The following is a 25,323-nucleotide window of genomic DNA, read 5'->3' on the forward strand; positions in this document are numbered from 1 at the left end:
CAAATGTAAGATACTTATAAGAAAGTGTTAGCAGTCTGTGTTCAGCCACATAATAACGACAGCGTTAATATTTGGATAGCAGTTGAGGTATTTTAAAGGCTCCAAAGTAAATCCTGAGGGTGCCATTATTCACAAAAATGTTCTCAATAATGTACGTTTTAAACTATTGACACATATTGCATGGAAAGGTTTCTGCAGAATGAAGCACAGTCAAAGAAGGAAGAAACTTGTGAGAGGTAAAGTAATACATCACATTGATAATTTTGTAATGAAAATAAAATCAGTTGTTCGTATTTTAGTGCACCCTGTTTATATCAGAGAGGGTAGGCTAATAAGGCCCTGACACACAGAGCCAACGGTCGGCCGCCGACTAGAGACACCTTGCTGCATTATAAAATACAGTTCAACAGCACCACAAGCTACAGCCTCCAAAATGACCATAAAGTTGAATAAACACCTCCCTGAACATTATAGCTATCATGAAGTTCTGATTTATTGCAGGTTGCATTAGACAGCGTTAGTTTTAGCGAGGTGTACCTAATGAACTGACACATGAGTGTAGTTTATAGTGCACTGGAATACTTAGTGTGTCTGGATAAATGACTGAATGTAACATCAACACCAAGTCTTGGGCCATGAGCAGAAAAGAAACAACTTCAAAAAACAGTTTTAAAGAATTATTATGCACAATGTGCAGAAATTACAAAGACAACACCTGCCCAGTCTCTGGTGCATTCCTGATCTCCTACTGGGAACATTAAACTCCCTTTACTGGTGAGTGAAACCACTGCTGCTTTCCAACATCTTGCAGAATTGTGTAACAGAAAAAAAAATGAAATACATTGTATTTTTGATTAGATCTGGTTGGATGATGTAAGTGAGGACCACTCATGGTATACAGTGAATGTGTAATGTTGTTAAATTTGCTGAGTCATGAAACTGTCAAATATATCACCCGCCAACCAAAACTATCTTATTTATATTTGAACTGTCATGTTGGTAATAAAATTTGAATTTAGAGAGCCAAAGGCTTCTTAATGCTCGGCCCCCTGTGAAAACATACAGTAATACGCTGAACCGGCTTCTATACAATATCGGATTTTGTTAGTTTTGGAATATAACGGCTCATTTTATGTTATCAATACAATTTCCTAGGTCATAAAAAATATTTTTGCTTGCTTGAATCCCCAGACAAAATATAAAACACCATCTTTGTGGCAACACACATTTATAGGAAAACCGCAGATTGAGCTTGGCAAAGTGTTCGAACAACTAAAGAAATAAAGCTTACTGCATAAGTCAAAGAGACAATCTTGGATTTGCAGAGAAAACATTTCAAATCCCAAGTCTTACTGTTCACATGGTCATATTTCTAGCTGCAGCCGAAGTGGACTCCATGTTCCGCGATGTGACGGTTGGTGTGTAAACATGCTGTTCACATCATGTACGAACCTAAAAAAGGAATATTTTCCTCTACATTTTGGCCTCTGGACCACTTTAGGTCACAAAAATGGAGATTTTTTTAAAGTGCCTGTGAAGGTGTAGAGCTCCTATATTCTTACATACTAACTGCAATAAACGGTGATGAAATCTCCAGTAGGTGTTTTCAAATAGGTAACGTTAGCTTGTACACTTTACTACCTGTGTGACGAGGGGAGACAGCTGAAGACACCAAATGTTGGCAAGCATTTGGAGTCGTGTTTTGGCTCTGGTGTGGACAGAGATATTTTGTAAAACAAAGGTCGTGTGGACAGAATCATGTTTTAAAAAAGAGGGGGAAAATATCATTTTTTCAAAAGTATCTGTACACATACAGACAGACTGTTAATGAGAATTTTACCTGCTTAAACCGTACTGTATCGTATCCTATTGTGTGTTATAATATCTTATTGTGATATAGAATATCTGCACAGTCCAAAGATCTTACCTATGTTTTATGACGTGACAGAATTTTCTCTAATAGCTTTCTCTATTTAAAAGTAATCTCTTGATACAGAGTATTTATAGTATGACTAACACCACACAGGCCTGGTTCACTTTTTGGCGTCAACACTATCCAAACAAGCTCTGGAAATTCAAACCCACAAAACGGAACTGACACACTTTTGGTCCGCAGAGCGATCTGAAAAACACACTTGGGTTACCCTAAAACTTTTGACCTCCAAACACGATCGGGTTGCAGAGCTCCACTTGTTTGCCATTTTTCTTGGTCATTTTGTATCCTTGTTTCCTGATTTATTTTTCAGAGGCCCCCACTAACACTACCCAGATGTGTAAGTGTTTCTTTAACGGAAAAATGTGGTGAGAATGTGTCAAGAGTGAAGAAGAGGGAGAAAGAGACCAAGAGAAAGAGGGAAAGACAAAAGGGAGAGTGTAATAATGACGTCAGTGCTCTTTACATTTAAAAGAATATGCAATTTGATACACTTTTCTTTACACTGCAGTGGGCGACGACACCGCATGGCAGTGATTCAAAAGTACAGAATGGCAATACATCCAACATTGGTTACACTTACTCTTATGTTTCTACTGACTCCCATGGTGACATTTAAACATACAATATTTCATGTTGAGTCCTGCTATAGAAACATGTGGTGAGCTCTGTGCCACAGTGCACAGGCAGTCATGGACCGACACACAATGCAGTCTTAAAGGCTGCAGTGGTTTCACAGCAGGGGCACACTTTTACACTGACCAGGCTGCTTGGTTACAGTGAGTTTGTGTTGCCAGCTGGGGAGAAACGGGTAATTTAAATAGGAGGTGTTCTCTCGTTTTAATGTCCCATGCCTGTTGTAAAAATCACAGCCTAACTTCACTAATGTTTGAGTGGCATGAAAATGGTTTTCTCAAGCTGAAAATGTGAGCTCAGGCCCTTTGTCCTAAAGGCACAATACACAGAAGAAGAAGACAGTTATTGCCCAGTGCATCTGGTGAGGCTGCATAGCCAGGGGCATCGAGTGAGTCCACCAAGCTGGAGCTCTCTTCTCACTTAACAGCTCTGACACAAGAGCGCTATGTTCACAGTGCAAATAGACTTTAACTTTCATGATGAGGTAAATGTTGATTGCGCAATGTAACGGCTAAAAAATGATGACACCATCGGCTTTAAGACTGGTTTCCTAGAAGCCTCGCTTTCACCACGCAATTCTGTTGGGCAAAACAAAAAGAGCCCTGCTGCTTTCACTTTACTTGGAAATAACGGTATCCTTTAATTATAGACAGGGGCATTTTTTATTTGTTAGTATGTCAGATGTAATATTGAGAACAATTCATGAGACAGGTTTCAACTTTGATGAAAATAAATCATGGTGAGCACCAGAACTTGATACTTTAACATGTAAGTGTTAGTATTGTATTTAGTTTATTTTTAGATGCTTTTACAAATTGTTTATTTTATGTGCGTACACATGCCGTGTTTTTGCGCCCTCTAATACACTGTTGTCCATGTAGAAACACAGAGCAGCACTCAGCTACCGCTGTGGCATGTGTCGCAGCCCTAGGTTTTCATGTGTGATTGGTGCATTAGCATTAGGGTTCTTTGTTCCCCTGTATGTTAGACAGTGCATGTGAGCCATGACACTTACCCAGAGAGAAGATTTCCCACATGAGAACACCAAAGGACCAAACATCACTCTGAGTCGTGTAGATCTTGTCAAAAATGGCCTCAGGTGCCATCCACTTCAGTGGCAGTCTGGCCTGTGCAGATATTAAGATAAAAGAAATCATTTACTCCCTTATCTCAGTGGTGTGGACATCTCACTAATTACACTGTTACATCTGTGAAGAGCAAGTTGGACACTGCCGTGTAGGTGATTCTTTTGATTTAACTACGACTTATTTAGTCTCTAAGCAGGTTCCCTGTACTTAGTATTCAAAGAAAAACACTGATTTTAATTTCTTTTTTTTAGATTTCCAAGAACTGCTGCACTGACTCAGCTCTCCTTTTTTCTGCCAAGTCAGTGATAGCTTATAGTTTCGCATGTTATCTACTAATGAAAAAGCTGCGAGCAACTTTTCTGTAAACCAGTACCAGACAGACAAACCAGACAAACCAACACCAGACAGCTGGAAAAAGACACAACTAGATTTGAATGAACTTACATCTCCTTTGCGCACATAATCCGGGTCTTTGTAGATGTCTCTGGCAAGTCCGAAATCACAGATCTTCACCACGTTATTCTCAGAAAGCAGGATGTTCCGTGCAGCCAAGTCACGGTGGATGCACTGATGAAAAAAAGGAAGAAACAAAGTCTTATTCAATACGACATTTACATACATAAGTTTAAAGTTTTCTGTGTGTAATTGACCTTACAGTGGTGCGCTGCATGCTTTAAGGCATGGAGGAGGAACACATGGTCAAGTCATTAGTGATATTACAATGGGAGATGATGTGTTCCATATCCAGGCTACGAAATGGTCTGTAACGGATTATTTACAACAATGGCTTCATTCTTTAATCAGTCCCGTCCGGTCTCCCCAAAATTATGAATGACTTTAAAATGGCCGAGTTCTAGACTGTTATTCTTTAGAAACACTGGGGTAATGGGGGAGAGACCATACAACGATTAAGTGCTTTACACTTAAATAAAAGAAAAGTCACATTGTTTAAGTCGTCGTCTGCTGTATATTTATTTATTTATCAACAAAAACACTTTCAGCATGAACTGCATGCACAACAACTTTAAAAGATTTGGCTACTCTATACTACACTCTAGACCACTGCTTCCTAACTGGTGGGTCGCGGTCCAGAAGTGGGTCGCAGGTCCAATCTGAATGGGCCGCAAGTGACTCGCAAACGTGCCAAGTTTATAAAAAAACACACTGTATTTGTAAGTACAGTAAATTTCCAGCACAGAGCTTTTATTTTGAAGTGTTGTTTCCTGCTGTAGAGTGAGTGACTAGCCGACAGCTTCTTGACAGAGACAGCAAACTAGCTCAGCGACATGGCCAGATGCAAGTATGACGCTGAATGTATTAAACTGTGGGACCTCAAACTACTGACTAAGGAGAAATCTGGACCCTGAGGCTGGACCAGTTGGGAACCATTGCTCTGGACAACACTATACTGAGTAACGTGCTTGTTCGGAACAGGCTAATTTCTTGGCCTCATGTTGCTGCTTACAGCTTTCTCAAGAATATTTCATCCAAACAACATCACACTTGGCACTGCGCTTCATTGGGTCTCGAGCAATACACCTGCCATGACAAAGATGTGTCCCCTAACAATGCCAGAGTATACGCCAGCTAGTTATTTGGGACTGGTCTTTTTCCTGTAACAAAATCATTCATTCTGGAAGTTACATCGCTGATGCTTCAAATATTTGAGTTAGCTGCAATGCAACATTTACAGTCTTTCTCTCGTCATCTGTTCTTGAATATACTGTAGCGAGCGACTAAGAACTAGCTATGCCCAGCTTGCCATTTGGCGGTGTAACAGTTATTCGGAGTCCCCTCTCATTACACTTAACAGTGTGTACATAACGCACTACTCATAAATATGTCCTGTGATCTCAAGAGCTTGCACTTGACGGTGTACTTCTTTGAGTCCTCAGCAATGTAACCGCAAAATGTGAAGTCGATAAACGGTTGTCGAGATTACTGAAGGAAATACGTACTTCACATACCGACAGACAGAGACTCCTTTCATTTTAGTTACATAACATAATTTTTTAAATAAAAACACAACTACTACAACATAGATTTAAAAAAAAATGTATACACAGCTGTTTAGAATAAAATAGGTGTCTGGAGTGATTTGTGTGAAGAAGAAAATACCTTGCGTGAAGCCAAGAACTCCATGCCTTTTGCAACTTGGAAACTGTAGCAAATTAAATCTTCCAACGTCAGGACCCTCTTATATAAATCCTCAGATTCTGCAAAAGAAAAGAGTACAGAGTTTTCCCACTGCGACAGATTTAGATGTATATGGCCTTTAAATTTAGAGGAATCATCCTTCTCATCTGAGCGTGATTTTAAATGCAGTCTGTGTGATCGGGAGCTCTCTGTCAGATAAATCAAATAAGATGAAACAGCGATGATTCTCAAGGGGAAACTGCAAATGTAAAGTCCAGGACTTAAACATATCGTCTTCACAATGCATCCTGTCACGGACGTGTCTCCTCCTACACGCTGTTCTTTAAAACATCCTTTACAGATGAGAGATGAAAACAAATTACAATTCCTCCTCTTTTTCAAATGTCAGGTGAAACGTGTGGTTATGGGCCCAGCGTGCTGCGAGAGGAACTCACAAGGAGTCCTTCCACTGGCCCCACCTGAGTAAACAGCTAATCAAACCAGAAATAACACATCAGGAACAACATGGCGGATGTGCAGTGTCCGAGCTGGAGCCACAGAGCAGAGCAATACTCAGGTCAGGACAGGAAATAAACAGACGCCTCCCCAGACTCAGTGGGGTGACAGTGGCTCCTGCTGCAGTGATTGTACTGCTGAACAGGAGGAGGAAACGTCCCATCAGACTCGGCTAGAAAACAATCTGAGGGGAGCTTTCGTTCCTGGGCAGGAGGGGTGGAGCAGAGGTGAGGGGAGGGGAGAGACAGCAGGAGGGACAATCGGAGGGGGGGAGGGGTGCGGGGGTTGAAGGGAAGCAAGACGTGCTTGGCCTTTACCTTCTTCCTCTTCCTCTGAGTCGCAGTAGCTCTTATCTTCGATGAAGCCAGAGCTGGCCGAGCTTCCGGTGCTAGCCACGCTCTCCAGGCGGCGCTTCATCAGCTCACTCAGCTCGCAGCGCGATCCTGATGACACCACCTTACCGTCCTGGCTCTGACCAGCACACACATATATCATGTTAAAGTGAGAGGAGGTTAAACGCTGCTGCTGACATGCACAGGGCTCGTGGCCAGAATGATGAGAAAGCAAGAGTGCCTGAAAGTCTAAATCATGCAGCTCGTGACTCACCTTGTAGACGAGAAAGTCATCTCTCTTGCCTCTCAAATAGTTGGACAAGTTGCCGTATTTGCAGAATTCCACTATCATCATCAATGGGCCTGTTAAGACAGAATATTTGTTCAAATGTTTTTACTGTGAAGCATAATTTTCAAAGACAACAAAACATGGTGTTATCATGCTTCTTCTCCATATAAATAAACATTATGTAAAAGACATCAAAAGAACACACTTTAAAATAAACACTGTGTGAAACCAAATTAAATTTGAGTCATTTTTAAGGTACGTCTTTGCCATATTTCTTTTCTGTAATGTGCCATGCTTCTTTTCCTAAACCTAATCTACCTAACTTTATACTAACTCTGTAACTTTACATTAAGTATGTAAGGTGATGATGCCATTCGTGGGACACTGATTCATTAGATAAAGGTAGAAACAGTTATATAGGGATACATTGCAGTATAGGAGTAATTTTATGTATTTTTCTTATACAAATATCAAAACAGTGGAATTGTATTATATCACTTGGTCATTAATAAAGCTCACCTCCAGGCTTCGTGCAGGCTCCCAGCAGGTTGACAACGTTCAGGTGATGGCCAATGTGGATCAGGATCTTTAATTCTGACATCAGAGCTTTACGCTCATTTGATGTAGCGCCTCCTGTAATAATGTAAACACACAGAGAACTTGTTTAGCATTGGTTGGTGTATCATTTAACATGCTGATATAAACTTGCAAAATACAATTAGATTTTCATTGAGTTTAAATGTCCTCTTTGAACAACTGAATTTTCACTGTTAAGAAGTTAGGATGGAAGATGAAAGAAAAAAATGAGCCCACCTCACAAAAAGATTCAGTTAAGATCGTGCACGATGGAATGATAATGGAGATAATGGAAATGAAGAAGATAATGGAGTGAAAAAGAAAGCAAGTCTACTCAGCTCTGTTCTTATGTTGAAAGATATTTTCATACACAGGGAGGCACAAACTTTAAATAACACTCAAACACGCATCACAGAAAATTTTATAAAATCCAGACGTGTTTGATTCCCAGTGAAATCTAACTTTAAAACTGACATTTGCACTGAAACCCCCAGTTGTTTAACCATTATTTGTTTGTACTTTAAGAGAGACTGGTGCATAATTAACAGCTCGTTTGCATTTCCTTCCCACTTTTGTCTGACTTTTCCATTACGGCATATTCTGAGATGTTTAATGTAAACTGTGTCATCTTACAGCTGAAACACAGCTTTAAGATGCATAGGGATTTACTGTATTAAACTATTGTTGTAAAAATAAGTAAAAACAAGGAAGCTAGTTTAAAATTCAAGTTACTATGTCTAGAATATCATATGTCTAATACAGTATGACAAAAATATACAAAATTATTACACCAAAATGTGTAGAGCTGCAACAATAGGTCAATTAATTAATTTTGGTTATTCGCTAGAATTAATTTTTCAAGCAAAAATGGCAAAAGTATGATATTTCTAGGTTCTTAAATGCTTTCTTTCCCCTTACATTATAGTAAAATGATTTTTGGGGGGTTTAGGGGTGTTGGTTGGACAAAACAAGACATCTGATGAAGTCACTTTAGGCTCGAGGATATTGTAAGAGGCTTTTCTCACTGTTCTCTAATGTCTTATAGTCCAAATGATTAATTAATTAATTGACTGAGAAACTAATCTACAGCAGCCCTAAACATCCAGATAATGCTGTTTTCTACTTTTCTTTGCATTTCAAGAATAAATTCCGTCTTAGCAGTTTGCCAGTATTGTGACAAAGTCGAAATAAGAACCTGAACCCTTGTAGCTGGATTACTGCGGAATTTAATTTTGAGAGTTCATTAAATATGACTAAAAAATAATAATATTGCTTTAGGCCCAGCGATATGAAGCGGCCTCTGATGGAGGACATCTTCAAAGATAAATGCCAAATAAATTAAAACAAGTGGTGCTCATATTACATATATGATTTTGATTTGGTAAAGCTTTAACCTTGAATTATGAAAATCGAGATTTAGAGGGCTGTTTTATGTTGCTTCGACCAACCGGATATTTATGAGCTAGAAGCTAAAGCAGCCAGGGAGTCTCCCGCTAAACCACGGTCAATTTGAGGAGACCTGCTGCTTTCCATTAAGTTTGACCTACGGCTAACAACAGCCAGAGTCTCTTCTTCTCAGAGTGTGTGATTTATGCTGAGACATGATTAATGATATGACAGTGACCAATACATCTAACCAGCAGGCCCATTTTTCATGATGCATCATCATCATATCACCAGTCACTGATTGCTCTGCAGCTTGCTCATCTGGTAGCATAAAAAAGGTAGGTTTTTGGAGAATTAGATTTTATTCACATACTGCATTAAGCTGGGGTGAATGAAATAAGTAAGCATCTGTCATCAACTGTTTTCAGCTTGTTGGTTTTCCTGTTTTCATGTTTGCTCAAACATTTATGGTTCATTGTGGATATTTGGAACGACATCGGAATGAGACTGTAAATGATTCCTCTTTAAAATCAAGACCGGAGATGGAGGATAGTTTCCAAATGTTGGAATTTCTAAAATGTGGCAAAAATAAACACGTTTAACGGCTTATTTTGCATCTTAAACTTTTGAACTCTTCTTCACCTGCAAATTTGGGACATTCTGATCCGAGCTGTCACATCTGCATGCGCTCAATCTCTTCATCAAGGACAGGGTTAGAGGTCTAAGCCTTTACCTCTAACTGCACTTTGCAGGAACAGACATTGCATGCTTTACTTTGAACCGATGCGCCATACAAACACTAACTACAGGCACATGTGGTGCTGTAGCTCATGAGTCTGTAATGTGCACAAGAAATAAATCCTCTGCAGAAATGACAGAAAGCTGTTATTCATCTGCTACTTATACAACAATAGATACTGTGACGTTAAAGCTGGCCCGTCTGTCATGAGCGCTGGTACCTCCAGGATGAAGAAAGAGGGGCCACAGGGGCAAACTACGATTATGTGGAAAGGAACAAGTGGTTTTCTCATTACAAATGGTTATTACTTTCCATCAGTGAATGGAGTTTTTGACATCCTACCTTTTAACATTTTGACGGCAACAGTCTTGCAGGTTGAGAGCTTGTCGATCCCAAAGGCAGAAGCCTCCACCACTTTTCCAAAAGCTCCGTGGCCAAGAGTTTTGCCTGGCAAAGGGAGAAGGTATTTGATAAGTGGGACGACATTAGAGTTTCCCGTCCCTCGGGCAGAACAATCAGACTGGATTATTCCCTGTCAGTCAGGCTATGGGGCTGTAATTAAAACAATACGCTGTCAGGCAGTTTCTCCAGAGAATTTATGGCTCACTTAAGACTGGATGACAGCGCAGGTCACTGATAAGTAATGACCCTACACAACAGCTGCAGAGAGGGGTCACACCTATTCCATGTACCTTAATGTGACTGTGTGTATATTCTCACCATGAACCACTTTTAAAATGAACTTCTAACCTTTTGTTAAAGAAATCATGCAGCTTGACTTTTTGTCTGAGTGCTGATATTCAGTCTCACTGCTCTCGATAGTAGCAGAGATATCAGACACATTGATGTGAATGACAGTAAAATAAAAAATACTAAATGACTCCATTCATGACACAAAGAAAAGAGAAAAAAGAAAATATGAAAAATGGTGACCTGTAAAAACAAGCAGCAACCTCCAGGTCTGAAAAATAAAGTCAATGTGCAAGTGCCAAAAACTGCAGTTCCTCCAATGGCCATTTGAGGCTGGCTCCAGAAACAAGTCCCCATAGATCCCCATGTTAAAGTGCCCAACTTTACAGCAGAAATAAACATGTTTACAGCCTGGTACGAAAGACAGTTTTGTCTCTATAGCTAATTTCACCCTTCATGACAGCTGTACAGAGGGTACATTTTTATATAACTCACCTGTTTAAATTTTATTAAGGTTTATAGTTATGTAGAATTAAGGGTGGGGCTGCTTTGAGTGACAGGATGTGTGAGCTGTCATTACTAAGACTCAGATCCACCACTCACTCCTCCACAGCTCCACCCTCTCATCCACATATGCTCACTTCCTCTCTACAAAAATCCAAGATGGCAAGGGCCAAAATGACGAACTTGAGGCTTTAAAACAGGAATTCACAAACTAATGGGTGATGTCATGGTAGCTATGTCTTTTATTTTGTACAGTCTATGTGTAAAACTGGCTATTGTGTTTAACTACGTACTGAAAGTAATGGATTTAGCTTCTCGATTAACCTATTTCAAATTTAGAGGAGGTAAAGAAACCACATGAATGCAATATCATTTGAAACTTTTTCCCGCACACTGCATGCTCACCTAGTCGCAGGCGGTCACGGGGAAACTCCCATTTGTTGCTGTCATACTGAAGAAGATCATTCTGCTCCTCCAGGGGACACTCATCAGGGTCAATGATGATCGACGGACCCATCTTATAGTGTGCTGGTTGCTGAGGGTGTTAGAAGACAAATGTGAATTTCATGGTTATCCTCAAAAAGTTTTCGACAATTAGTGCAGTGCCTGTTTTGAATTTCAGCCTGCAACTTTTTTTTGAGAACCACTCAACCAAACAACTTTACACTCCTTGGGAGTACACACGTCATTTGCTAACAGCTAGCTACTTGGGACTAGGCTATATCTGGGAATAAAAGCATTCATTATTAAAGTTATATTGCTGATGCTTCAAATGTTTGAGTTCCCTAAAATATCTTTCTATCTTGTTTCTCTTTATTCATCCGTTCTTGAATGTGCAAGTGGCGGAGACCGAGCTGTACCCAGCATGCCTTTGGTGGTATAACAGTTCATAGGGTACACTTAACAGTCCATACATAACACACTGGTAATAAATATGTCCCATAGATCTCATGAGCTCGAATTTGACACTGCACTTCCTTGGGTCCTCAGCAATACACCTACTACGTGTCAAGTTGATTGAATGAACAGTTATCAAGAAAAAAGGACAGACAGACGGTATCTCTGTCTTTCAAATGATTAGTAGGAAGTGAAAATGTTGACGTACATGGTGTTCTCCTTTGACTGTACATATAAACACAAGCTTACCACTTCCCCATTTTCAGGATATGTTGAAATCATAAACACTGGCTAAATTTGTCCTTTCTTTTAACTGGATTTGGCAGCAAGAGTGAGTCAGCCACTTCTATAAAGTCATAGGAGCTAAATTAGTTGAAACAGGAACCGTTAAAAAAAAAAAAAAAAATTCACAAATGCCATGACACATGAACTTTCCACATCTTGGCAAATGCTTATCTCATGTGATTTTGGAGATGAAGAAGCAGTGTAATGTCTTACCTTCCGTAGCTTGCGGATGAAGAGGATAAGCATGAGCCAAAGGAACGTGGCTGCAGCTCCCGTACACACCAGAATGATTACCTCAACATTTGGCTTCCCCTCATCCCCTGGAAAGAGAAGACCCGTCATCAACTACCAGACCTCCTTGGCAAATAATCACTGTGGACTTTTCATGATCTCTTAAATTGTCATATAATATTGACGGGGATTTGGGGTGAATTGTGATCAGAAGAAAACAGTCTGTTACAAATTTCCGAATAGAGGGTCTGAGTTTTGACTGGAGATGATTGGAGACTTTTATTTCACGTCATTCCTCTGTTTATTTGTTTCTTCCTAAATTTTCTCTGAGAGAATGTATACAAAAAGGAAGTGGAAACACACTTTGGTATTTATTTCGGGTTTGTTTGGGACATGCATACCACACTTTTTCCTTTAATATTTTCTTCCAAACGCTGTTTTTCTAACCATCCATGTCGCCACTCTAAAACCTCATATCCCTTAAATCTGCACAGAGTTTTTGTCCCGCTCTTATTTCATGTGATCTTTGACTAAACAGCCGAAGCAGAACATGAACACTGCTTGTTGCTGGAACGTCTTTGTGGTGCAGTTGGAATGGATAACAATAACTGTTGAATATGAACTGAAATTCTTCCTCCTCATCTGGGATCTGGTTTGGATATTTCTGGGTAAACTAAAAACTATGTCTGATTTCCCTGAACAGTTTCTGCCAGTTTAGGATATTTAATCACGTAGTATGTAAATACAATTTAGCTGCTTAGATTCATTAATTTATTTTTCCTCTTTGTTATCCATGGAACTACTACAACAGGGGTCAGATTAGGAATATAATCTCTTCTCATGTCACTCAAAATGTTAAAAATGTTTTCAGATATATACCTATTTTGTATTTACTATGTATTTACCTTGCAGATCGATGCAGGCATGCATGCAGATACAAATATATATATATGGATATACATAATGACATTGAATACGACTAAAGCGGCGCTCAGACTCTACAGGAGTATAACTGATTTGAAAATCAGGTTGCATCCTGCATGTAAGGAGAAACTTCACAGACGTTCTTCTCTCTATTGAGATTATCGTGCCAGAGGGAGCATGAATGCACCACCTCACGTGATCTCATGGGGAGGCAGATGTAAAGAAAATTGAGAGACTGGCAACTTGCTGTAATGTTAACAATGCTTCAGTGAGAAAAACAAAAGTAGAGGGCTAAAGAAGTCTGGATATGAAAATGGGAAAAACACATATTGTCTACTCCTCAGTGAGAACTGGAGTTGAGTTTTGTTATCGGTCAACAGTAGTATGCTCGCTAACTTCAGACTCAAGGCCTAGGATGTTTACTGGCTAGGCAGCACCATCAGCTGCTTAGATAATCTAAAACCAGATTTCTCCTCCGATTGTCAGGAGGGGTGATTTGAGGATAAATTGGCCAAAAACTCATGTAGTCTGGACCTGGCTTATTATCAATTAAATTGAATTACTCGTTGCTGTACAACAAACAGTACCCTCTGTCCTTGGATTCTCACACCGGATAAGGAGAAACTTCCAAAAAAAACCTCCTTTAACAGGGAATAAATGTGATGTTTTTTCCTCTTTGCTCTTGTAGCTGAGTGTACTCCACGTTTAGGCAGGTGAGATGGGGGAAGGACATGTTGTTTGTTGTATATGTATAAAAATATAAATATTAATCTAAGTAGCTACACGCTTGTTAAGATATCCCCAAATAAAATTGTTTAAGACGAACATCAAAAGAAATTCCAGTTCAGCTCAACGTGGACACAACTGGGTGAATGATATCTCACCTACACTGCCATCCCCACCTTCACATCTCAACAAGCAAGTCAGTTTACATGTAAAGGTACACATGCAAACACACGTTAAGAGACATGTCTTCCATCCCAGCTATCTACTACTGTTTGTTTCCAGCCCCTTGACTGCTGCAGCAGTCATTAGTGGACCTCTTAACACTTCCCAGAGGTCATGTCCTCAAGGTAAGGACCCTCAGCCAAAGCCTTGATCATAAAACCCTAGAAGGAATTCACTTGGCATTCCTGGCTGCCACAGATTTTTTGTCAGGGGAAACTTTTTGCACTAAAATCAAAGCAGAGCTGTTCGTGGTGGTGACAAGAAAACATGAGGCAGAGACGGCTTCTGATGACTCCACTGCTTAGGCAGGTGGTGATTAGCGTATTTGATCTGATCTGTAGCCAGATAGACAGCAGTGCAAAGACTTGACACTGTAGAACCAGTATTGTTTATGCAGCAGGTTAGAGTGTTGTTGATGGTTAGGTGTCTGAAAGACTTACCGAGCACAGTAACAACAGCACTTGTTTTCGCAGTACCCTCGACGTTACTGGCTACACACTCGTACAGGCCCTCGTCATCTTTCTTCACCCTCTCAATCATCAGAACGCCGTCCTCTTCCAAAGTGATACCTGCAACACCCAAACTCACAGTCAGCCTGATAAAGTTAAAAAAAAAATCTGTGGCATTTAACACTTGTTTTTCAGCTTATTTTGTGCAGGTGCAGGCTGGCAGTAGTGCAAAAGAAAATGAAATGTTGTTTTCTTGAGGCACATGAGCTGGTAAAATAGAGAATAATTTAATTTCTACGATGATTCAAACACTGACAGCCAGAAATTATACTTTCTGTGGGAGCTCAGGATATCAAAATTACATGAAAAGATTTAGCGCAATTATTTTCTCACAGTATTTGGAGTAGTGGCATTATTGTGTGCAAGTAAAAGCAAATATGATTACCTGAATTCAACTGAATGCAACTTCAGCTTTGTCAGCAGTAGGGCTGCAACTAACGATTATTTTTTCATCGTCGATTGATTTGTCAATTATTTTCTCGATTAATCTATCAGTTGTTTGGTCTATAAAATATCAGAAAATAGTAAAAATATCGACCAGTGTTTCCAGAAGCTCAAGATGACGTCCTCAAATGTCTTGTTTTCTCCACAACCCAAAGATATTCAGTTTACTGTCACAGAAGAGTAAAAAAACCCAGAAAGTATTCACATTTAAGATGCTGGAATCAGAAAAATCACTCAACTCACTGGCCTGGCTGTAGGCCTATTGGAAAACTGTCAGCGGCTCTCAAAGATTATGACAGCTCCAGCTGCTGATTATGAAGTCCTACTAATAATAAATTGTATTCATTCTTCTCCAGCCCTTTATCCAGTTTGTGCATTGCTGTGCCAGGATTGTACTGGTGCCACTGATCATTGAAATTGAATCGGAATACTTGTTACACCCCGGTCCTGTGATTAAGGTTATATTTTCTGGTTTCCAGTTTGTCAGTGTTAATTTCCTGTTTCATTTTGGCACTCACCTTTGTGTCTTGTTTCATATACGTCACTCCCTGCCCTCGTGTTTCCCGCCGTTGTGATTACCTACCCCACCCTTAATAGTTTTACCTGTCCTTAATTACCCTTCCTCCCTTGTGTGTTTAGTCTGTTTGATTTTCTCTGTCTGAGACAGTTTGTCGTTATTGTTTCAATAAGTGTTCCAGCTTTAGTTTCCTGAGTTTCTCCTGGTTATATTTGACCTTATTTCTGTTTTTAGGACTGTCATCCTGCCAGGCATTTTTGGATATGTTTGTCTGATGTTTTGGACTGTCACCTGTGTACCTAACTTTGTTTTTGTCCAATAAAGACTTTAACCTTTACTCTTTGTCTGTAAGTCAGCATTTAAAGTCCTTTTTTGATTTTGCACTGCACAATAATAGTATTTTAAAGTTACCTGGGCCTTCTTCCACTGGTATGCCATTTTTGTACCACATGATGTATGGACGAGGAACTCCCAGAGCGAAGCAAGCCAGCGTCAGGGTGCTGCTACTGTTCACATCTTGATTAGTCAGATTCTGTCGCAGCCAGGGGCGTTTTCTTACTGCACAAACCAAAACAAAACAAAACAAGGTTGAATAAGTTACTGTTGCTCTGTTACTGTTTTGTTAACACAGCGACTCATCAAGTGTTGCAAGATTTTGTTCTTTGTTCCTGTGTGCTAACTTACAGTAACATGCCGGATTATCACATGCCTACAGAATGATGGAACAGTCAGGTAATGTACCTAGATTAGTCATTCAGCTTTTCATATCCTCCTTCAACTCACCGTCCACAATAACTGCAGCGGCCTTGAGTTCAACTCTCTTGTGGAGTTTGTGTGCTTGGCACTTGTAACCTGCGGTGCTGTTTCGGGACACATTGTGCAGATGGAGAGAAAGAGAAATGGAGTAGCGGCTGATTTGGAGGTTCGAGACGTTGGAAGTGATTGTTTGATTCCTGGAATCCAGCCACAGCAGATCAGTGTAGAGGTAGCGAGCTGCCCGGCAGGTCAGAGTGATGTCATCCCCCTCGATGGCTGACGGGGGTTCAATGGTCATTTCTTCAGGGCGATCTAGTGTGACAAGGTAGACAAACAAGATAAATCGAGATTCCAATGATGTTGAATCATCCTCAGCTTCAAATATATTCATTGATGGTGACAATGGGGTCAACCGTGGTATGAATAAGATCATTTTACAGGTGTCCATCTTGTTGTTATACAAACATGAACAGACAGGTATCCTGCTGGCTAGATCCGATGTTGGACAACAGTTTTGGACACAAAGCTGCTCGTTGAAACGCCAGGAATGTCAAATTTGCAGTTATTTCCTGTTTCATCACTGTTAATTGAAAGCACGTTGGCGGTGGACAGCATGGCTGATGGTGCCGCCGCACTCATCCAATTGGAGAGAAGCTGAGTCCGGGCCCCAGGGGAACCAGACTGTGCTTGTTTATTCATTGCTGGAAAGCATTCGGTGTTCCATAAGAGGAGACAGCTGTTATTACAATTGTGTCCTCTTTTTTTTAGCAGCATTCCATCTTTCTCCGTCTCACTCACCTCTGGAAGAGAGCAGGAGTCCTCCTGGGAATTCTGCCACACCATGAGATGCATTTTTGGTACTTGGCATCCCCTCAATTATGGGTTCACCTACATCCATCCCTCTCCAAAAGCAATCCTTCAACCCTTGGGAGATGTGATTCACTTGGCTCTTAAGGAAACGTGATTCACTTTGTTGCAAACTGAACTGTGCTTGTGTGCAGTGACACATCATCCCTGCTATCATTACATAACTGTCTCATTGGACGTTAATTTGGGAACATTTGGAAATGCTCAGATGCACATAAAAAAGTAAATTCTCAGAAGGCCTACAGAGAAAGAGGAATGACCTGCTGGCACCGGAGCAGGAATGCAGTTATTCATAGCTGTTTTTAAACGCGTGCCGTTATAGCACTCCATATGGCTCAGACATGTTTGCCTCTCTTCCGCCCTCGAGCCGCTCAGCTACAGAGGAAGATGGTTTCAATTAATGCCCCCCTCTGGTTACTTTATTGCACAATACAATCTGCACATTCCTTCCCTGTTCTTGCAATTCATTACAGCGTGTACTGTACGTGTAGATCATTTGAAAGAATCCAGCGCATGGTATAGTGTGCTTTGCAATTCTTGCAGTAAAACTCAGTATATTTCAGCGTGCACTTTCACCTGAGCATTTAAGGGACAGTTTGATTTTTTTAAGTGAGGCTGTTTATTTATAGTCAGTGTTACCTACAGTAAGTGGCAGTCAGCACACCCCCAGTTTGGAATAGCAGACAGAGTACTGCCACGGACACTAAGCAATGTACTGCTGTAGACGGGGGCAGCAGGAAAACAAATTTTAGCCACAGAATAAAAGGTCCACCTAAAAGTCCATATGAATTTAAGTGTACATTATATTTAAAATATTTTAACCGTGCCATCAGAGAGCCATCCCAATGACAATCTGCTTTCTTTGGAGCCACCAGACTCCTTTGACGAAATTTTAATTGTAATTGTAAATTGTAAATGTAATTTTACCTCACAGAACACAGGAGTTGCTGGTCTACTGCTGCCTCGATTGGTTAGTTTGTCTGTGTTATTTTGGGACTGTGGTGATTACGAGTCACACAATAATACAAACGGACAAACTGATCTAACCCGCAGGAGACCAGCAGCTCTCGTGTCCTACATGGTAAAACTTCTGTTTTTGTCAAAGGAGTCTGGTGGCCTTGAAGAGAGCACAGACAATGGCTTCAGTTCCCTGTCAGGATGGGCTGTCTAGGGGCAAGGTAAAGCGTAAAAAATATTCTAAATATAGCGTACACTTCAACTCATATTGTTGTTTTTTCGATGGCTAAGATAAGTTTTGCTGCTGTCCCTGTCTACAGCAGTGCATTGCTTAGCTTCTGTGCTTGTACTCCTGTGTGGTTCTCTTAAATTGGAGCATGCCGACCGACATCTACTATAGTGCCCCACTTAAAAAATCTGCATGATCCCTTTAAGATTTAAATGTTGATATTTCAGCTGTCTTATTCTGGTGACCCACTTACCATCAACGTAGAAAGGGATTGTCAGTGTGCTGGTGCCATCTTCATTCTGGGCCACACAGGAGTAGTTTCCTGACATGCTGGCCTCTCCGATCACCAGTGTGCTCACAGTCTAATTGGGATAAATAGGGCAACTATTACTAATTGTTCAAAGCAGAATAAAAAATGTTGACAAACATCAAATGCTTAATATCACAATGCAGAATTCCACTGAGACTTTTCCTTAGGATTTCAATCACCATCAGAGCAGTGAGTCATCGTGAACCAGCAGGTGAGAGGTCCAGAGCCTGGTCTGTTTTAGACTATCAAGTGTGTCACACTAATGGAAGGATACATCTGGAGTTTAAAACCCACTGAGTCTCCCTCAGACCTGCGCTATAGATCTACTGCGGGGCTCCATGTCCATTTCCTGCAACGCACTTCTAATGCCACACTCAATTTTGTCATCGCACCAGAGCAACGTTGTAATGGCTTAAATAGACAAAATAATAAGTGAAACTTGGGCGAGGGCCAGACTGTGAGGGGCTCTGTTCAATGTTCATAGTGACATCTGTTTTCTTGGGGGCAGTCAGCGACATCAAAGTGAGTGAATGATGTGGGTGCATTGTCTGGGTGAATGCTGGCCTATACTTCCTGGGCTTGTAGGAGCTATTGTGCCGACACACAGCTGTAGCCATGAAACAATTTCCCTGTGCTTACAATGCTCACCATACAAACACTCAGGCAGTAAAAGAATAAGTGTTTAAAAGTTATATCATATTGTCCAATTCATGCTGCTCTGACACTTGTCAAAACACTGATGGAGTGGCCTTATGGTATTATGTTACGGCTATTACTCACCATGATGTAACCCGAGCTGGAACGCAGTCATTTAAAAAATTGTGCACAGTTCCTAAGAGGTGACCTGACCAGACGCACTGTGACCTCTCTGCCCATGTATTCCCCCTGTGTTTTCCTTATATTATGACCCGGGCCAGTCTCCCTCTCTACTGGGCCTTCTGGGGAGCTGCTCAGAGGCCCGGCCCCAACTACGTTCTTATTCACGGGCCAGCACGATTTATGTGGGGTGACAGAGAGGAATTCACTTCCAACAAATGCCTCTTCTTTTAAACTGCTGCTTGTTATCATTGACCCTTAGTCCTAACCCTCATAAAGCACCGGCGTTTGGCCACGAGTACTTGTAAATAAGTGGTGCCTCCCTATTTATGTCAGAGACATATTAGAGCTGATGCCCTGTAAAAATGTACAATTACTTTTTGAGCGAATAATTGATGTGATATGATTGTGAGATTCATTCTGCGCTTAATCGGAGGAGTCAATAAATCATCTCGGTATGCATCAGAAACACAAGTGAAAAAACAGTGAGCAAAACTGTTTGGATTGAAAACGATCACTGACTCCATCTGAAAACCTTTATGCCAATGAATCTGTGCCCTAATTTGACCCGGGCTGCTGTAATGGGTTTCTTTAACCTAATCCCATCAACAGACTCTTGCAGCGGAGGCCTGCTCTTAATTATGTTTAGGGTGAACAGTTTTAGTAACAGGCTCCCACAGGACATTAGCAGAAGTGTCTACAGTTTCCCAATTTGTGGCATGTTTTCGGTTTGCATGGCAATGTGTGTTTGATGTTTCCTGAGAAAAGCTGACGGGCTGGTAGATCCCACAAGGGGTGGGAATCTCTAGGCACCTCATGATCTGGTTATGACTCAGAGACCTATGATCTTGATGCATCAAGATTTTTTATTTGTATACATGAATATATTTTCTCTCTGTGTGTCTACGTGGTACTTTAAAAGCATAGATCCATAATTAAAATAAAGAGATGAATTTACTTCCATTACCTTTTATAATACAACAGGAGTAACAAAGGGAAGAGAAGCCTTATCAGCCAAGCTTAGAACGTAAACACAAAGCACATGTTTTCCACCTGTCACATTTCACCATCAAATTGGTTCAGCTGTAAGGAACATACAGCATGGTCTAAATTTCTGGTTATTGACTCTTCTGCATCGAGACAATCTTTTAAGAGAGAATCGCGATGCGTCTAAAAATCAATTTCCCCACCCCTCGATCCAACGTTGATACCTTAACCTTTTGAGGTGTAAGAAAACTAAATGTGCTTAAACTCCAGACTATTTCTATTTGCGTAGATGAGCTGTTCTCATGATCACATCCTGCTTCTATAATTATCTCATGTACAATTACAGCAGTATATAGCTAACAAAGCACAATTTTCTTTCCAGCTGTTTTTCAGTGTGTAGTGTGGCTTATTTTCACAGATAATGGTATAGGGTAGAATCTATAAAAGTCAGTTCTCAGCTCTTGGCACACGCATGGCTTAAGCCATATAGCTTTTGTACTGTTTAAAAGGCTTAATTCCAAGAGCCTCAACAGCCGAAAAGATTAACTGATGTCAGAATAATAGATGTTTCTTTGGCAAGGCCTGGGATGAAGCCGCAGCTGGTTCATTTACAGGCCTTCTTCATCTGAAAAAACAGTGAAATGGAGGGTGTATTTCACTCCAGTACGGGGAAATGAACTGTGTCTGTCAGTTATGGGCGCACCATTTCAAAGTGCGGGAACAATCTGGTAGAGATCTTGTTCCTTATAGAAAAGCCTTTGTAGCACAGAAATACCAATGCAGTTATCCAAGTATGTTAGATTTATGACACAAATGTACAGTATTTATCAATATACCATCTTCCCTTTTAGATGCAGCCCCTCATGTGCGTGAAATAAGTGATTTCCCATATTTTTCTGGTCATTTTTTCCAAGAATAAATCAAGCCTTTTAAAGAGCAGCAATGAAAAACAAGACTGATTTCTTCAAAAGGGACTGCTGAGGTCCTTTTCATGGGTTTTGGTCACAGTTACATAAGTCAAGGCTAATGCAGACAAAATGAATCATTTTCAGTGAAGAGAAGTACAGCATCTCTGCCAATAGCAGGAAAATTTGGAGGATTTATGGATCTCAGATGTTTCATCCGATTTTCAAGCCCCCGGTCAGAGGAGATTTCTACGAGAATCTGACCTATCTATTGGCTATTCTCTAGAGACAAGACACCTTCTTGAGCTATCCTTTGTATAAATCCTACTGTTGAGTTTGTCACTGCTATTTGTCAACCACATTTCATGGTACAGAAAGTATGTTACAAGTACATCTGTTGTTTAAAAAACATGTGGAAACACAGAGAGTGAAACCGCATACCTTGTTTTTCCCTTTAACCAGTTCAGGCTTGACGTTTATGCTCTTAATCCAGTTGTGGGAGTAATTTCCCCTGTCACCAGTGCTGACCAGGATTGGTTTGGTGTGAGCAATGCAACTGCAGGACAGAAAAAAATGTGATAAGACAATCTACTCATGCACAGACAGATGCAAACAATATAACAAAAGGGAAAAAAAAAGAAAAGATTTTCATGTTGTTTAATTGGGAGCCTTGGTGTAACATTAAAACACATCCTGACTAGATCACACTATCTTCTTGCAAAAGCCCTCAATCTAAAAGGCTGATAGTATTTTAAAAGACCACTGAGACTGATCTGGGTAAAGTCCATGTCTAGACCAGCTTGTCTGGGTTTTAAAACCGAGAGAAAGCATTGATTTGACCCCCACCCCCAAACCCTTCACCGCCCGTGGCGGGGAACAATCAGCCTGATGAGAGGAGAGGCAGAGGAGGAAACAGCAACAGCGACAGGAAGGGCTGTGCTATGCGTCACCTCGTACAGGAAACCTCCCACCCCCCACACACATTCTGGCCAGAGGAGATAAGGTTGCTCCTAAGACCTTGGTGGTCAACAAGGGACAACTGATAACTTCTCAACCTGGTTATAAAGACACCCCCATATTTCTCCCCCACTTCACTATCAGCTTCATTCCACATCCAACACAGTAAGCTGCCTTCACCTCTAAATCCTCCCTACACTGCGTGTTCCCCCTCCTCTCCAAACTCCCAAAGATTTAGATGAGATATGATCTTGAAGGGCTTCATGGTGGATTTACAGTGACAGGTACTTTACAGGGTCAGGGCTGTATAAAACAAACATTTTGCACAATTGGCCTCCCACCAGGCTATAGCTGTTCCTTTGTCTCATTAGCTGCCTGCCACTGTTCCCAGTGCCAGCCCTGATTATCTTTAGGCCTGCAGAAAGAGTAGCTTCGACCCAACGAACCCTCTGCTATTATTTATCATAAACCTGGCAAATACAAGTGGGTTTTTAAGGTTATTAATCAATGAAATAACGGAGGCACTGGTGGATCAACACCATCAAAAATATAACACAATTATGTTTCTTTCTTGTGCGGCAGTCCACAGTGTTGTTTTTGTGAATGGTGTTGAGGCCTGATAACCCAAGGGTAATGGCCCATTGTTTTCCTGATCTTACGACTCGCAGGTCTCCTGCTGTCATTGACGAGCCAGGATCTCAGGGAATGTTCATCTTGTTTGTGGGTTCACTACCAGGCCGGTATTCATGCACAGTCCCTCAGTACTGTTTGGCTGTGTAACAGCTCTGGGAATCTGAGATTAATTTATCTCCCCCATGTTTCCCGTTCATCCTACAGAACCACTGACCACAAACAAGAGGGCAGTTCTCGAGGGCTGTGTTTCTTTGATTAATGCGTCATTTTCTGGGCCACAGTCAATTTAGTCCATGTAGATCTGTTTTAAAGTGGGATCCCCGGGCTGGGCTGGTGGCTATGGACCCCACACCCTATCTACTGTTAAGTCTGTGAAGCTGTTTGTCTGTGCATTTGTGAATACAACTCCAGTACCATGGTGGTCCTTAAGTTTTTGTCGTCCAACATTGTGGTGCAATTTGTACAAATGATGTGCAACCAAAAACCTAACCTAACCTAACCTAAACAGTTACTTTGTATTTGGAGGTTTTATGTTTTCTGGACAAAGAGAAACTTTAGTTGTTAGGAGCAACCTGAATCTTCTGTAAACTGGCTGCTAAATCTGGAGATACAGAACACAGCAGGTAAAAGAGTGAAACACAACACTCAATCCAGGACCAATACACGGCAGAACGCTGATGCCGAATCAGGTTATGTTGGGCAATCATGACTGATGAAATATGTGCTTAAAATCAGGAAAACATCCCCTTTGATACGGCTCCAGTTCTTCAAGACTGGAGGAAGTTGACAGAAAATCTAGTTTAAATATTTCAACACTTGGAACATAGCGAAATGGTGACTCACTTTGTAAGTGTAGGGTCTGAGTGACACGGCTGCCAGAGCCAGGTGATGTTTGGCGAGGGCACCCCGTAAGCAGTGCAGGTTAGCTGATGCTGTTTACCAGCCATGTAGGGCTGCACGTCCACAATAGCGAGCTCTGCCTCTGAAATAGTCGGCTTCACTGTGAGAGAGAAGTGCACATAAACACACGTAAGTACATGGACACACAAAAATACAGATAGACAGAGATAAAGAGAGAGTGACAACAGGTTAGATCAACCCTCGGTCAGTCCAGCCCACTGTGGAATCTCTTAATGTCTTTATAATGAGGGATGACAGTCATGATGGATAGCCATGAAAAAAGGTGCCACTGACACCAGTTGTCCTTTAGATGTTGTTTAAAGACTGGCAGGATGATTAGCTAGCCTGGGGCTGTAGGTCAAGGAACGACCCCACTGTGGCCCATGCTTAGGTCAGTGATTCAACTCTCAACAACAGACAGAGATTCCTGAGGCACCTCAGGAGACAGTTCGCTTCACTTAGCCATTCTCTACATTTTGAACAGCTGAAACAGTCAGACTAGGGCCACTCATATTCCCCAAGACACTTTAAGAACTTTCATCTTCCATATTGTTGGACCTCCCCTAATCAATATTCATTAAAACACAGAGGAATCACCTACTTCCATCACATCTAAAACATAATTTAATTACCAAAGATTTATAACACTTCAGGAATTTCATTGTCAAGTCCAACTCAGACCAAAGATTCTCGACGAGAAGAATTGAAACTTGAAACTACTTGCAATGTGCCGGTCTACAGCGTTCTAAAAACCTGCCAGTTTACACCAATGCAACTGGATGATGGTGTATTGTCTCCATAGCAACGACTCTCTGCTGTTCTAACTTCAAGCTTTTCAGGTTTACTTTGTAGCTGAATGTAATTTGCGACTTCTTAAAATATGAAAACAAGAATGAGGATAGTGATAGTGAGATACTGGCTACAGCTGCATTTCTAGTTGCAATGAAATGGTGAAAGCATAAACAAAACGACCTGGGCCACAGGAGGGCCGTGTTCATAATAAATACGACACAATATTGTAATATCCTGCATGATTAATACATATGGGAAATCCACACATACAGCCAGCAGCGACCCACCATCAAAACCGTCACACCATGAGGACAGAGATCAAAATACATGTCAACAGCCGTGGAGATGTAAACGAGACAGACTCGGGCTCAGGCTGTTGGTGGACAGCATGTTTGCTTGCTTTGACAGTATGTAATGACTTTGTTGCAAGCCGATTGGTTGTTGAAATAGGTGACGTGCCTTACGTTCTAAAACCAGCCACTGGCGGCTTAACAAGCTGAGATGGAGGTGACACCATCTGTAGCCCTGAGTCAAGCTGAGACGGGCCAGTTCACACTGCTGCCAATTTTTTTCTGCAATGCTCTAAGTCAGTTTCATCTCATCGCAAATGTTTGGTCTAAACTGGGCTTAATGC

General features: G+C 41.0%; 1 protein-coding gene across 1 annotated transcript in view; it reads right to left on the minus strand.

Annotated features, from left to right (window-relative positions):
* Positions 1-25,323, minus strand: part of kdrl (kinase insert domain receptor like) — a 61,644-nt gene that overhangs the window by 16,939 nt on the left and 19,382 nt on the right. The window contains exons 10-24 of the mRNA XM_050042046.1: positions 23,841-23,997; positions 21,849-21,963; positions 18,643-18,751; positions 16,364-16,648; positions 15,992-16,138; positions 14,551-14,679; positions 12,221-12,327; positions 11,231-11,360; positions 9,974-10,078; positions 7,450-7,563; positions 6,916-7,004; positions 6,627-6,780; positions 5,776-5,873; positions 4,102-4,224; positions 3,585-3,696 (exon numbers count right to left, since the gene is read on the minus strand). Of these exons, the coding sequence (XP_049898003.1) occupies positions 3,585-3,696; positions 4,102-4,224; positions 5,776-5,873; positions 6,627-6,780; positions 6,916-7,004; positions 7,450-7,563; positions 9,974-10,078; positions 11,231-11,360; positions 12,221-12,327; positions 14,551-14,679; positions 15,992-16,138; positions 16,364-16,648; positions 18,643-18,751; positions 21,849-21,963; positions 23,841-23,997 (1,974 nt within the window). The remainder of the gene's footprint in view (positions 1-3,584; positions 3,697-4,101; positions 4,225-5,775; positions 5,874-6,626; positions 6,781-6,915; positions 7,005-7,449; positions 7,564-9,973; positions 10,079-11,230; positions 11,361-12,220; positions 12,328-14,550; positions 14,680-15,991; positions 16,139-16,363; positions 16,649-18,642; positions 18,752-21,848; positions 21,964-23,840; positions 23,998-25,323) is intronic.

Source organism: Epinephelus moara, chromosome 4, assembly GCF_006386435.1.
Source record: "Epinephelus moara isolate mb chromosome 4, YSFRI_EMoa_1.0, whole genome shotgun sequence".
Taxonomy (NCBI): domain Eukaryota; kingdom Metazoa; phylum Chordata; class Actinopteri; order Perciformes; family Serranidae; genus Epinephelus; species Epinephelus moara.